The 14,131-nt window shown below is 46.3% G+C and overlaps 1 protein-coding gene across 1 annotated transcript; it reads left to right on the top strand.

The window, feature by feature from the left end:
- Positions 1 to 466: 466 nt before the first annotated feature.
- LOC127293921 (dolichol kinase EVAN) lies at positions 467 to 5,362 on the top strand. The gene is made up of 14 exons (XM_051323629.2): positions 467 to 754; positions 1,913 to 2,025; positions 2,169 to 2,354; positions 2,449 to 2,550; positions 2,850 to 2,920; positions 3,001 to 3,075; positions 3,312 to 3,538; positions 3,706 to 3,895; positions 3,976 to 4,041; positions 4,152 to 4,240; positions 4,331 to 4,445; positions 4,520 to 4,571; positions 4,654 to 4,754; positions 4,848 to 5,362. Exons 1-14 carry the CDS (start codon positions 561 to 563, stop codon positions 4,959 to 4,961), a joined length of 1,695 nt encoding a protein of 564 aa, XP_051179589.1. The 5' UTR covers positions 467 to 560; the 3' UTR covers positions 4,962 to 5,362.
- Positions 5,363 to 14,131: the final 8,769 nt, after the last annotated feature.

Genomic DNA, 14,131 nt, shown 5'->3' with positions numbered 1-14,131 from the left:
CGTCGTAGAACGCCATCTTGAGAGTAGAGGGAGAGTGGAGGGAGAGTGGAGCACGGGGTACGTTTCGCGGCGAGTGGACCGGCGTATATAGGCGTGGCTGACCGGCGGCAGCCTTTAGTGCGCGTGGAAGACGATGCGTGCGCGGAAGACGACGACATTAACTCGCCGCGTGGCCGGCGAATGCAGACCGGCGGCAGGCCTTTACAGCGCGCGGAAGACGATGCGATGAGGACGACGATCGGTTTCTCTCGCCGACAAGTTGGGGCCACCAGACGCGCGGGAAGTTTCCTCGCCGTTTCGCGCGCTTTCGTTTCGTCCGGAGTCCCCGAGAGCTCCCCGGGGGGCCGGGGATGTCGTGGGATCGCCGGATGAATTTAGGCCCAAATCCGGACGAAAACGAGAACCGGGGACGCGACTGGGCCGAATTACGCCGTCCGGATGGAAAAAACGCTCGCCGGGGGCCTGTTCGGGGGGACGAGTGGAGATGCTCTAACACCCGAGCTCCAACACCTGGACCCGGCCGGTTCTTCGCGCCACCTCCCCCGGGATCGGGCTCGGCCATGGCGTCTTCCTCGGCGCTGGTAACCGGGGAGCGGCTCGTCGTCTTCCTCTTCGCCGCACGCGTCGCGGTCGCCGCCCCGGCCCACCTCGCGGCCCCGCTCGCGCTCCTCGCCGCGGCCGCCCTCGCGGTCGACCTCGCCGTCGACCGCTCCGCCTCCGCCCCTTCCTCCCCGCTCCAAAGGTTCAGGACGAGGTGCGTCGGTTTTCCCCCACAACAAGGGATTAGTATGGTAAAAAATGCTCGCGATTTGGTTCCGGGCGGGATTAGACGAGCTCCACTTGCATGGATGGTGTGGTTCTCTCCCAAAATCTCTCGTACGAGTTGGTCAGAACGATGCTCCTTAGCTGCCTCATTCCGTGGCTTGCCATACAATTGAGCAATAGTTGTTGCTAGTACAATTATTGCTACATTACAATTTTCATAATATCACTACATGCACTACAATTTTCCAAAGTTGCTCAACATATGTATATAGTTTTTTTTGACTTAGGACAAGAATTGGAATTACACTTAGAGGTCGTTTGGAAGCCAGGCTTTCATTTCGTTTGTAGCATTTGAAAATGAATACATGTATTCATTTCATTTACATTGTAATTTCAGAAATATACACTTGTTTGGTTGCCACAGGAATTGCAAATGACAGCAGAATTCAATATTGAATGTGTAGAGGCTTCCATAGAGAATTGCAAATGACAGGTTTCAGCTTGGAATCATGTTTACCCATGGAGTCATTTTGCTAGAATTCCTAAATGAAATGACAGCACAATTCTGTGGCAACCAAACAGCCCACCTATGGAATTCCAAAATGAATTCCAGGATTCCAGGCCCAAATGATGGATACCAAACGACCTCTTATTAATTTGTGGACGGAGGAGTCTATTAGTCGTTCACATATGATTTTTTTTTTCTCCATGACACAAAGTTAATGAGGAGAGAAGAGGAAACTGTCTCTTATCTTAGATATTGTCTATTCATCATCCAATTAGACTCAGATGGTCTGAAATTGAAGTGGATCTATTCATCATCCAATTAGACTCAGATGGTTAACGCACTAATGGAAGGCAGTGGGAGTGGCCTCAGGGCTTAGTCAATTTTGCAGGTAGTTTGGTTTTCATCGTTGCTTAGTTAACTCTTGTGGAATAGGCCAATAAGATGTTATTTGGTCATACGCATTCAGTGGGTCCGTTTGGATACACTTTGATTCTATGATCCGCTAAGTGAATTATACAGCCTTTACTCCTGAAGATACTCTGTTGTAATTGTGTAGCTACTTAAATATTATCCTTTTTTTTGTGAGCTGCAAAACAAAATTGCCCCTGGTGCTTGCTGTCTGATGTATATACGCTCCAGGCCAGGTGCTTCGTCAGGCATTCTTCTTGGCGCTACTACTCTGCCCTGTGTCATGCTTGCACGGTTAATCCAACTTTTGAGGATCTTACCGACAGATCCTAATGGGCCAGAAGGTATATTTATACTTTATCATCTTCATCAACAATTCACGATTCAGCCATCTTGTGAACTGTATTTATTGTCTTATATGTGCTACTGATCTGTTCTGTGATGCATACACTTTACTAACTCCACATCTTTCTCTTTATGTGGCCAGAATTTGCATACCTCGAAATGCAGTACTGGGCGGTATCTATCAGTTGCCTCAGTGTGCTAGCTTCATTCCTTTGGCATCTACGCCAGTCTGCCAACAATGGAGTTTCTAAAACTTTGAAATGTGGTTCATTGATCGTAGTTTTATATGTCATGACATTATTATTTTTCCTACTGAAGACTGATGGAGGTAACATGCAACAACACGACCTGTTTGTTAACCTAATTCGAGTACACTGATAACAAGAGATTGGCAAATTCATCTATGCTGCATGTTACTGTAGGTCTGTTGATGGCAAAAAATGGGTATTTACTCGTTCATGGTGTGGCTGCTGTGATCTTAATGAAGCACATCCTAGAGAAGTTCCCTTCATGTTCATCTTTTGGTTTGTACCTGAAGTTTAAAGATGTAATTAGTTCTTTATTTCTCTTACTTTGGTCATATGTGATTGCATATGCTGACAGGGATTTATACATTTTCGTGCATATCTTACAGATAAATTCCATTGCAGAAATACATATGCATATAAGAACGATTATAATTGCCCCACTCTGTTTAGTATCTCTTGCAGTCATTTTGAGGGGTTCTTGTTAAGCGGTGCAGTATATTAGTATATCTCTCCTTCATTGACTTGGAAGTGGCACTTCTTTTTCCTATTTACTTATACTCTGTTGTGTATTCCAGGGGAGGCACTTTTGGTATCAAGTGGCCTCGCCCTTTACTTTGGTGATATGCTGGCCCATACTCTTTCAAAGGTATGATTTAATCCTAACTATATGTTTGATATAAAAGGAGAAAATCTCATGCATTTCTTTTCATCGTAATTGTATGGCAGATGGAGTTTTCTGCATCATCAGAAGCACTCATTCACACGCCTAGAACTCGAAGCGAGATAGCCACAGTTATTCAGGTAGAGTTTCTTTTATTTTGAAAGTTCTGGCTTGAGCTGTTAGTGCGTTTTAGGAACTGAGACTAGCTAAGTTTGTGGGAGTTGTGCGTGTACACCCAACCCACCACCCATTTTGAATCCTCTTCAACTCGAATCTGGGTGCCTAGTTTTTCTATCAGTGAAAAGTTGGCCAGTTCCTCCTAGTTAATCTAAAGGAAACTTTATTGTGTGTTTATATGTCTTCCTTCTTTTGGCAGGGGATTTTGCTTGGACTTTTTCTACTTCCCTTGTTGTGCAAATGTTCTCTTCAAGTTTGGGTTTACTTTAAAACACTGGGGAAGCAAAGGACACAAGCAGTTGAGAAGCATGCAGAAAAAAGAATAGGTTCTGTTGTATTTTATGTCTCATTGTTGGTGGTATTGCTGATGTTAGTGCCATCATGGACACACCTTGTTCAGGGTCTCGAAGTGCATCCGTTTGTCTGGTAAGCATCAGCATTTGACATTCATGAGAAGATAAAAATGGTGTCTGTTATCATCAGTATATTGAATTTATTACTTTAAATTAGCAATTTTCTCTTAAAAGTTTAGATATCCTCTGTATATTGTCGATACTTATTTCCCTTTTTTTTAATGGCTCATTATTTCACAGGGTTCTTAACTATATGTTCACCAATTCACATGAACGTCTCGCATTATGTGCATACTGGATATGTGTGATATTTGTATCTGTTAAAAAATTCTACAGTATATCAAAGCGAAGCAAAACAGAAAGGATTCTTTTGCGCAAGTACTATCATCTTGTTGCTGTCCTGATTTTCTCTCCTGCTGTTATATTTCAGGTAATGTACATCTTTCTTACTTTTAAATCCTATCAGAACATTCAGAGATTATTTTGATCAATTTGTTCTATGTTTTGAAGCCTGCTTTCTTGGACTTGGCATTTGGTGCAGCGTTTGCAGTTTTCTTAATACTAGAGATGATTCGTGTAAGAATCTTTTGATTTCCTCATTTTCTTCCCCATTCCCTTCCCTTTTTTCTTCAACCGTATCTATTATGCCAAGCTTGCTCATTTCTCCCACAAAATTATGCTCTCAGGTTTGGGAAGTATATCCTCTTGGGCATACTGTACATCAATTCATGAACGCCTTCACTGACCATCGTGATTCTGAGATTCTCATTATTAGGTAAGTGCGCTTTGTCTTTATTTCCACATTTATACCTCCTTTGATATTCCATTGTAGGATTAAACTTGTCTTTTATTGTTTTGTTTTCAGTCATTTCTCACTCTTGCTGGGCTGTGCGCTTCCTAAATGGATGTCATCTGGATTCAATGACCGGCCACTTGCCCCTTTTGCTGGAATTCTCAGCTTGGGAATAGGTGATACCATGGTATGTTCAATAGTCTGTTAACATCTTCTACTGTTAGTCTGTTTTCTCTGATGAATTCTCCTATTTGTACCTAGGCATCAATGATAGGGTACAAGTATGGTGTCCTAAGATGGAGCAAAACAGGAAGTGAGTCTGGTCATAATTATTTCTTGGTCCTCTTTCCACACTTGCTCTCTGCTCATTTGTGCATTTTTCCCTGGAATGTTAGAGAAAACAATTGAAGGCACGGCAGCAGGCATAACCTCTGTACTGGCAGCCTGCTCAATTCTGGTATCACTCTTAGCTTCAAGTGGATACATTCTTTCACAGGTTTGGTCCCTTAATTTCTTTCACCAGTCACTGAAGCTCTATGCTGGAACACGCAGACTAAGTCTAATAACCAATTTTCTCATGTTGACACAGCACTGGGTGTCACTTTCGGTAGCCGTGATATTAAGCTTATTATTGGAAGCATATACGACACAGCTCGATAATGCTTTCATACCCCTCGTGTTCTATAGTCTTCTCTGTCTATAAATTAAGAGTAACATATTGTACATCTAACTGACCGTGAGGTCCTCCTTTTTGCTTACTAATATAGAGCACAGCAAGGCAATAGGTATAGTCATCTGGCCTATGTGCTTCTTTGTACCATCTCCGGCTAGAAATAGCTGGTTTAGTTATAGGATATGTTTTTTTTTTTTTTTTTGAATTAGCGAATATTCCCTCCGGTCTGAAATAATCGACGCGTCACAGTACCTGCCCCCTGTGTATTTCCTGTCTGAGGGCGCGTCAATTTAATGCTACCAGAGGGAGTATTTCAGTACATGGCATCTTTTTTTTTTTTGAGATGCAGTACATGGCATCTTTGATATACTTGATTGTGACTTCTAAGGTGTAATTGTGACAAATTATTCCAAAGTGGTTCCATTCCATCACCAAGCAGAATCAACGATGAGCTAGAAGGAAAAGGATTGCCTAAAGATGTTCTAGCCGAGGAGAGCATGCTGGCAAGATCGCAATATCTTGACTAAATCTTGTCTAACATTAATTCAAATGCAGCAACGCTCGCGAAAAGTCTAGTTTCAAGAAAGGTGATCTTTGGTTTCAAGGGAAACATCTTCCCAAATGCAACATAATCTATTGTTACTAGTTCAGAAGCTTTTCGTTCGGAGAAGGTCCTTCGTATTTACTCGACCATTAGCTAGGAGCCTAGGAGCTAGAAGAAAGGTTCGATCTTTGGAGTGCAGCTAGATTTCTTGATCCACCTAGAGAAGCTATGGGTCTCAATATTGCTCAAAATGGAGGTTGTAGACTTCAGATGCAAAAAAGAAAGGCCCCTCTTGTACGCCCAAACATCATGGTCATTCATATTGAGGCCAACTTGAGCTTGAAGAACTAGTTGCCTAAACTCATGGATTTCATTGAAAGCTTGGGTAGGTAGAGGAAGGTGGAAGGCATCGATGGGGTCAACTCGGTTGTCTCCGACTTGAGGCCAGTTTATCGATTACAACGGATTGGAGTGTGGGAAATTTGTTGAAGAGAATCTCTGTGTCCAATTGTCACTACAAACAAGGGCCGATTCACTAGACGATTTGGAAGGTAGCGAGCCTTTTGGACATTGAGCCTTAAGAATGTCTTTCCACCCAAAAGAGCAAGAGATCATAGAGCCCGAGGAGTAGAATTGGAGGAATTCTGCGTGCATCCCGAAAGAGTCTGACAACTTGTGGAACTCGGACAAAACTTCCTTTGACGGTGATGACCCCATTAGGTGCTGGCATCTTCAAAAGAAGGTATGGGTGATGAGAGCCGCCATGAACCGAGAATATGCAGGTCTTCCTAGTATCGTATGATACTATGATGGCCAATCCACAACTTCAAACTCAAGCTTTTCTCTTCTGAAGTTTTCCCTTGTCCCGAATACTAAGTCAAGCAAAATCTTCCCCAAAGGCATCTCTGGTTTTCCTGGAACTACGCCATGGAACCCAACATCCGAGGGTATCTGGTTTGTGAGAGATATGTTCATTGCTCGCAAGGTCTTAGCGTAAATCAAATTGATGGCACTTCCTACGTCAAGGAAAACCATGCTACAATCGTACCCGCTGATCTTAGTATCAAGGACCAAAGGTGAGTGACCTGGTCGAGGGATTTTGTAAGGGTGATCCTCCTACCAAACCCGATGTATTGATCGGACCAGTCGAGGTATTCAGGCGTGGGAGGTGGTGCCTGGATCGCAAAGTTTACTTGTCGCGTGATTATCTCTAGTTGTGTGTTGGGTGCTCTCGCCTTCTGGATCATATTGACTGCTCCCCTGGGCCTGGGATATCCACTCGATGGATTACTATTGTTTGCTGGTGCTGCTTGTATCGCTAGTACTGGATTCTCTGTGGAGACAGTGGTGGCGGAGGGGGTGCATTGATCGCAACCGACCCAGGCGCTCCAGCAAACCCTTGCCTTGATGCATTTTGATGTGATCTTTCGAATAATGGGAGCATCCGCTAGAAAGTTCTGCAATCCTTCGGCAGATCATTCGACTATCTGTGCCCTTTAGAGTCAAAGTAGAAGTGCATGGTACATGGTGCGTTAAGCATACCGTGGCCTAGATTTGTACATCTTCCTGCGGGAGCTTGGTTTGTCTCGATTGCTGCCTCGAAATCTGTTGTTGTGATAGTCATCCTTCCTACCATCCTTACTTGTGAAGCTAGCCGCAACTTGCACAGGTCGATCATAGTCGTCGTAGTTTCGAGGCCGTCTATTGCGATCGTTTCCACACCTTGGTCGGTCCTCTTCGGGTGACCTTGATCGTTTATTACTTGCTGCATCCTCACCATTAGCCCATTTGTTTGCCAAATCCATTAACTCTCCTACTTTTTTTTGGTCTAGCTCTTCCTAACTCCTCAATAAAGTCCGTGCGGCGCAACCCATTGTTAAATGCATCGATTTCCCGTTCATCGGAGATGTTTTCGGCTGTGTTTTTTTATCATGCTCCACCTCTGGATGTATGAGCACATTGAATCTCCTGATTTCTAGGTACACTTTCGCAACTCTTCGATTGATGATGGGCGGTTAAAAGTTGACCGAAGATTTCAGATGAACTGATCGTGCAAATCCTTCCAGTGTTCGATTGATCCTTCTGTCAGCTTCCGAAGCCAAGACCTCGTGGGTCCACTCAAGAAAAGCTGCAGACTCTGCTAAGCGGTAGCCATGGTACCTCCATGTACCCTTATAGTTTGAAGATAATCTTCTAACCATGCTTCAGGTTCGTGATCCCTTCATACTTTATTTTGTCCGTAGGAAGCTTGAATCCATTTGGAGCAGCTATTTTACGAACCTGCGAAAAGCAAACGGCTCCGCTAAGCTCTTTATCGTCTTCATCTTCATAGTCATCACCGTAATCGTCTTCATCATCTCTACGTCGACCTCCCCGCTCTTCGCGAGCTCTGTCAATTCTACCATGCGTGATATCGTTCCTGGCATCGCCATGGATTCTGGCGGTTGCTTGAGGTTGGCGCAGAGATCTTGATCGTCGGGGCTCCACCTCTTGCCAAGAACTATTGTGACGGCACGGTGGTGCTACCTCTTGTCGTGAGGGGTTGTTTGGTGGTGCCATTTCTTGCCACGCGGCGTTATTTCGACCTGGTGGTACTACTTCCTGCCGAGGACTTTCGTGACGGTGTGGGGTACCCTCCAGATGTTGCCCGATATCATTCAAACCTGCGATCAAGGTTCCGTGGACCTGTGCTCGCGGACCATGCTCGGGTTGAGTTGTCATCGAATACGTTTGAGCCGCTACAGTCGCTGCCTGCGGCGTTGTAGGGTGCATGTTTCCTCTTGAATCGTAAGTCATGAATGATAAGTCGAGATTCCTAGTCATCTCTCGCCATCCATCTTCTGGTATCTTGTTCAACCGAGATGAAGATATTTGGTTGCAATTTCCTGCTGCTCCTGATGCTGCTCCTGCTCCTGCTCCCACACTTTTGTTTCCTATGGAACTCAGTGCTGCACGTCGACGCTAGACTCGTCGGCTCTTGCCCTGGGATCATCGAGCTCTCTCCTTTCTCTTCTTAACCTTTTCTTCTGCATCTGTAGCATATAGTGGTAAGTCATGAGCTCATCTCGGGTGGCATCAGTTCCAAAAAAGCTTGTACCCTCAAAAACATCTTTCGCCTTATCCCACGTCTCACGAGATAACTCCAATAACGGCCTATGTCGTGTTCGTGCTCCATTAAATTGGTGTGCCTGTATTGATACCTCCATCGACGCCACCGAGGCCAGCGCCAGGTGTACTAGGGACGGCTTAGCGGTGCCCGCAGCGTCTCACACTGACCTCCGCTGATGCCGCTCGAATCGATCCACGTTTATTTTGACAGTGCCGTTTTCATCATATGATTCCTCTTCATCATTTCAACAGACGTCTACTTGCTCATCTTCCCCAGTTTGTCGAGTTATATCGACCATGCACACCTGATGACGTGCTAAGGGCCTGTTTGTTGTGGCTGGCTGTGGCTGGTTGTGGGTGCTGTGCAGAAAAGCTGCTGTCTAGGAGAAGCTGCTTTTCTGAGTGAAAGTCTTTGGCAAACCAGCTGGCTGTCTGGCTGTAAACTGTTGAATTGTCTGAAACACCCTAACATTCATGTAGAGTGTGTTTGGTAGCACATGTATGTATTGAAACAAAGCTAGACTATATGTAAGTATAAAATACACACTTTATAAAATACACACTAATTCAATATTCCATAAAATACACACTCATTTAATATTCTGTATTTAACTAGTTGTTTTTTTTTTGCAAAAAGGAAAACCTTTTTTGCAAAAAGGCCCTAAAACAGAGCACAAAAAATCAATCGGCTCCTCCTGCCTCCAGCTCGATCTGCACGGGAGTCCGGCGGTCAGGCGAAGGAGTGGCAGCGTCCGACGGTCAGGCGAGGGAGTGGAGGCTGCCGGCGAGCGGCGTCAGGGTGTGGTGGCGGCCAGTGACCAGGCGGCATCCAGGGGCGGCGGACGGTGTCCAGGGGCTACGAGCGGCGTCCAGGGGCAGCGGCCGGCGGCGAGCGGCGTCCAGGGCGGCTAGGGGAGGGGTGGCGGCGGCGGGCGGCGTCCAGGGCGGCTAGGGAAGGGGCACGGGAGCGAGCAGGTGTGGTTATATTTCGGGAGGGGCAAGAAAATGCTCGGTTCGGCACGGGTCGGGCTGTTCCTGCGGTGGCATTTTTTCGGTAATTTGAAGCAACGATATGACCTAAACTGTAACCTACTTCGGTTGACTTGCGGGGAAGCTCGGGAAGCACCTAAAACGGTGCTTTTCCCCATCTGAAGGAAAACGTCTGGTTTTGGAAAAGCCCAGCGCGCAGCCGAGCCCTTTGGCTCGTTTGAGCTGCTTATTTTCGTGGAAAGCGTCCAAAAGCTACAACAAACAGGCCCTAAGTAAGCTTTGTTAGTATAGAAATCTGGGTATGAATCGACTTTCCTGATTCCGGAGTTGGCACTGTCCTCATCACCCTCCTTGTCAATGTTCTCCGTCTTCGAGTGCTGGGGCACCCGATCAGATGCGTTGCTGCTGGTTGTCGATGCCGACCCGAAAGAGACCCATGTGTAACTCGACGAGATCTCGCAGACTTGTAGCAGAACCGATGTTGCTCCTTTCCATCATGTCCAAGAATTTTCCACCCATGGATTCGATGGATGATGTCGATGCTTCTGCCGTTGATTGGTTCTGATCGGCGAAAGTTCCTTGAGTTTCGATGTTGAAGCCGAAGCTCCCGATTGTCAGGTCCCTCCCCGTCTAAAGTCACCAAACACCGGGAGAAGGTGGGTGGGTGCAGACGAAAATTTACCGATCCGAAGCGCACCTAGTCACCGATCTAGTTGAGTTACTTGAAGAAGAGGTCGTCGAATTCGTGCTTTCATCGTCCCACAGACGGCGCCAATGAGAAAGGATTAACCTTGTCAATGCCCATGATGATAGACTTGGATTTCTAGGAAGGAGAATGCTGGCGAATCAACAAACCGGTCAGCTAAGCTAGGCAGCCGACAAAAAATATGATCAAGGGCAAATCGTCGAGATTGTATTGTATGGAAACTAAGGTTACAGGGTGTTGCGTCTAGTTGAATCTATCCTCCCTCGGTGGCTCCTCCTAGCTTTTATATATCGGGCTAGATCTGAGAGTCCACCATGAAGTCGTTTACATGTTGTATGTCAGTTTACCCGATATGGACCTAGCTTTTCTATTTTACATAGTATATGGGCTTTGGCTTCGTATAGATTTTTTCTTGGGGTTTCCCCTATTTTTTCCCGGACTTTGCACCAGGAATGTCATGGTATAGCCATGTCACCCATCTTTCTCCAAAGGCGAATTCTCTAAGCTTTGTCTATGATTTGAATCGCACCATCAAGAAGCTTGAGCGTGCAGATATAGATCACTGATAATGCACTGGTGGAAAAAGGGCCTTTGGTCGCGGTTCGCAACTGCCATTAGACGCGGTTGCGCAACCGCGACCAAAGTAGCGCGACTAAAGGCCCCCCCTTTAGTCGCGGTTCCTTACGAACCGCGACTAAAGGCCCGTCCACATGGGCGCCAGGCGGCCGTCGGGGCGGAGGACCTTTAGTCGCGGTTCTTCTAGCCAACCGCGACTAAAGGCCGCCGCAGGTTTAGGGTTTTAGGCCCCCCTAAACCTGCCCCCCCCCCTAAACATATTTTCTGTTTAATTTGTATATTGTTTTATTTCTTTTGTGCTTTATTGTAATTTTGAAGGAGTTTCACATATTCTACGGTACTACATATATACATGCATATGAATGTACAATTTCAAACAAATTTGAAATTAGAACCAAAAAGAATTCAAGAGGAATATACAATATATATTCAATATCATCGGATGACCATATACAAGTTTGAACAAGTTTCCATACATAATTTAATGCATGTATAGTTCTACGTCCTCGCAATGGTGTTCTCCTTTAGGATCGAGGACTTCCCTCCTGAACCATCCAGCTAGTTCCTCTTGAAGTGGTCGGAAGCGAGCTTCTGGACTAAGCATCATCCGGAGGTTATTCCTCTGAGCATTGAGATCACTCGGAACGCGCTCAGAGGTGTATCTCCGGATCATCTCACAGACATAGTATCCACACAGATTGGTTCCCGGTGGCTGCATATCGCTACCATTCTTAGCCTTTGATCGCATGAAATTTAGCTCTTTTTTGAATTCACCGACCTTTGTATCTGAGAACCGTCTCCAAACCCTACGAGGCAAAGAAAATTAAATGAACAAGAGAGTTATTAGTTAATTACTTGAAGCTTAATTAGGAAATGAACGAAATAGGCCGATCGATATAGAGCGCAAATGAATGAAAACAATTACTTTTGAATCATTTGTCTCATGTCGGCCCACTCCGCCTTATCTATATTCAGAGAGTCGTGGACGATACATTCTGATTTGTCAACTTTAATTACTAGCAGAATCCAGTGGAACCTGCGGACACGATACATGCACAATACGTCATGCATAACTCATCGATTAGCCGGCCACATACCATGCATGGAGTAAACAAAAGAGAATGTGCTCAAGACATAAACACTCACCCAAAATGGTAAGGAAATAGAATATCACTTTTGAGTTCCTGCTTATCAAGAAACCGCCACAGGTCTTTCTCCACGTCGGCGGGGTGATGCTTTAACGTATATCCATTAACGATGTGTGGGTCAATGAACCCAACATCATGGATGCTCCTTACTTTGCATTCCTTAATCTTCAATCTGCATGTATAATAGCGGACACAACAATATATTTAGGACATATATATATATATATATATATAGTGCAGGCAATATGAACGAGATGGGGTAGAAATAAATCACTTACAGAACGTAGCAACTGATGATAGATTTGTCGAGCTCGCGCAGATTGAAAAGCTGGAACAATTCACTCAGATGAATTTGTACAGAGTATTGTTTGAAGTGATGCTCATATCCAACTTCCGCATAAATATAATCTTTGGCGTTTTTATGTTTTATGTAACCCTTGTACCAGTTCAGCAGACCTTTCATTTGTGGAGGTAGATCCTCTTCCTGCGCAGGCTCGACGAGAGGCCCATTCTTCACATATGTAAGTACTACCTCCTTCACTGGCACCTCATCAAGGCCTAACAGTTCACGAAGAGTAATACCTAAGTTGGCCGCTTGTTCTCTGGCACTCGTTACAGTCAATCCCTTTGCTGCCGCAGCTTCTATGATTTCGGGGGCATCCGGACCGGCGGCTGTCACTATAAGCGGGGCAATCGATTGTTTACTTTGTTCCCCGAGCTGGGCAACAACTCGTTTCCTGCTTTGTGCACTTTGTAATTCCGCTTTATCGGCCTCCTCATTCTTCTCCTTGAACATGCGTGCCTGATTCTTTAGTTCACGTGCATAGTCGTCAGGCAGATTCTTCGCGGCTTGGGACGGTGCGTTCAAAAATGACTTAGCCCACTTCTTTTGCTCATCAGAAAATACTGGCTTGGGCTCGGGCTCTCTTTTGCAGGCCGCCTTCCATTTCTCTAAATCAGCAGTCGCGGCCGCCTCGACTTCCTCGGCACTACGTTCCCAAGGCCTCGTGGGGAGAGGCTTCAGTGATGGCTCCGGTACCTTTGTTTTCTTAGGTACGTAAGGGTCCGGGTTAATAATCCAGGACTGCTGCTTCTGCTTCTTCGCCGGAGGTGGATTGGGGGCGGCGTTCGCTACCCGCCCGGGGCGGACTAGGGGGCGGCGGCTGCTTACCCGCCGGAGGTGAATTGGGGGGCGGCGTCGGCTGACGTGAAGGAGGTGTAGGTGAAGCACCACCACCACCACCGCCACCGCCGCCACCACCACCACCGTAGGGGGGTGGACTTGTTGGCGCCTCGCCTGAAAACTTGATAAACTTCTTCTGCCATAGAATGAACTAGCGCTTGACATCTCCAAGTCTTGTCGCCCCTTCAGGTGTAGCAATGTCAATGTCCAGGTCCTCAAACCCTTGGACTATGTCCTCCACCGTGACACAAGCATAGCCATCTTGAACGGGGTTGTTGTGGTGGAGTGCTCCAGGTGGTAAAGCACTGCCGATGGCTACCTTCATGGACATGTTCCCGATAGGATAATACAGATGACATGCTTTCATCTCCTTTATATCGTCCACGGGGTAGCGAGGAGGCTCCGGTGCAGTAATTTCGACCACCAGAGGCTCCGGTGCAGTAATTTCGATCGTCGGTGCACCAGCCGGTGGGGCCTCCGTGGAAGCCACGCTGCTTCTCCGCTGCTGGCTTCCGAGATCCAATGGATGATCTTCATGCTGCGCCCGAGCTGCATCTCTTTCGGCTACTAGTACACTCACGGTTTTCTTCATGACATCCATTTCCGATGCCAACCGCGCCACAACATCTGCTTCCCGATCCATCTTTCTCTTACGGCTTCTGTAACCGTACGGGTCATCGTCTGGGAACCCTACTTTCCACGGAATGTGCCCCATGCCTCGTACACGTCCTCCGTGTTCAGGATTCCCGAGGGCTTTTGTCAGGGCGTCGTTCTCTCTGTTGAACTTGATCCTCCCCTCTTGAGCATCCCTCATTGCCTCAATAAGCTTTTGGGTGGGTTTAATTATTTTGTCCTGGTAAACACACTCCCCTGTCTCCGGGTTCAGCGATCCCCCATGCCCGTACCACCAGTTTTTGGCCCTTGGGTCCCATCCCTCCGTACCTG

Source organism: Lolium perenne, chromosome 4 (assembly GCF_019359855.2).
Source record: "Lolium perenne isolate Kyuss_39 chromosome 4, Kyuss_2.0, whole genome shotgun sequence".
Lineage (NCBI taxonomy): Eukaryota > Viridiplantae > Streptophyta > Magnoliopsida > Poales > Poaceae > Lolium > Lolium perenne.
The sequence above is the reverse complement of the archived record's forward strand: the minus strand, read 5'-3'. Positions and strand labels throughout refer to the sequence as shown.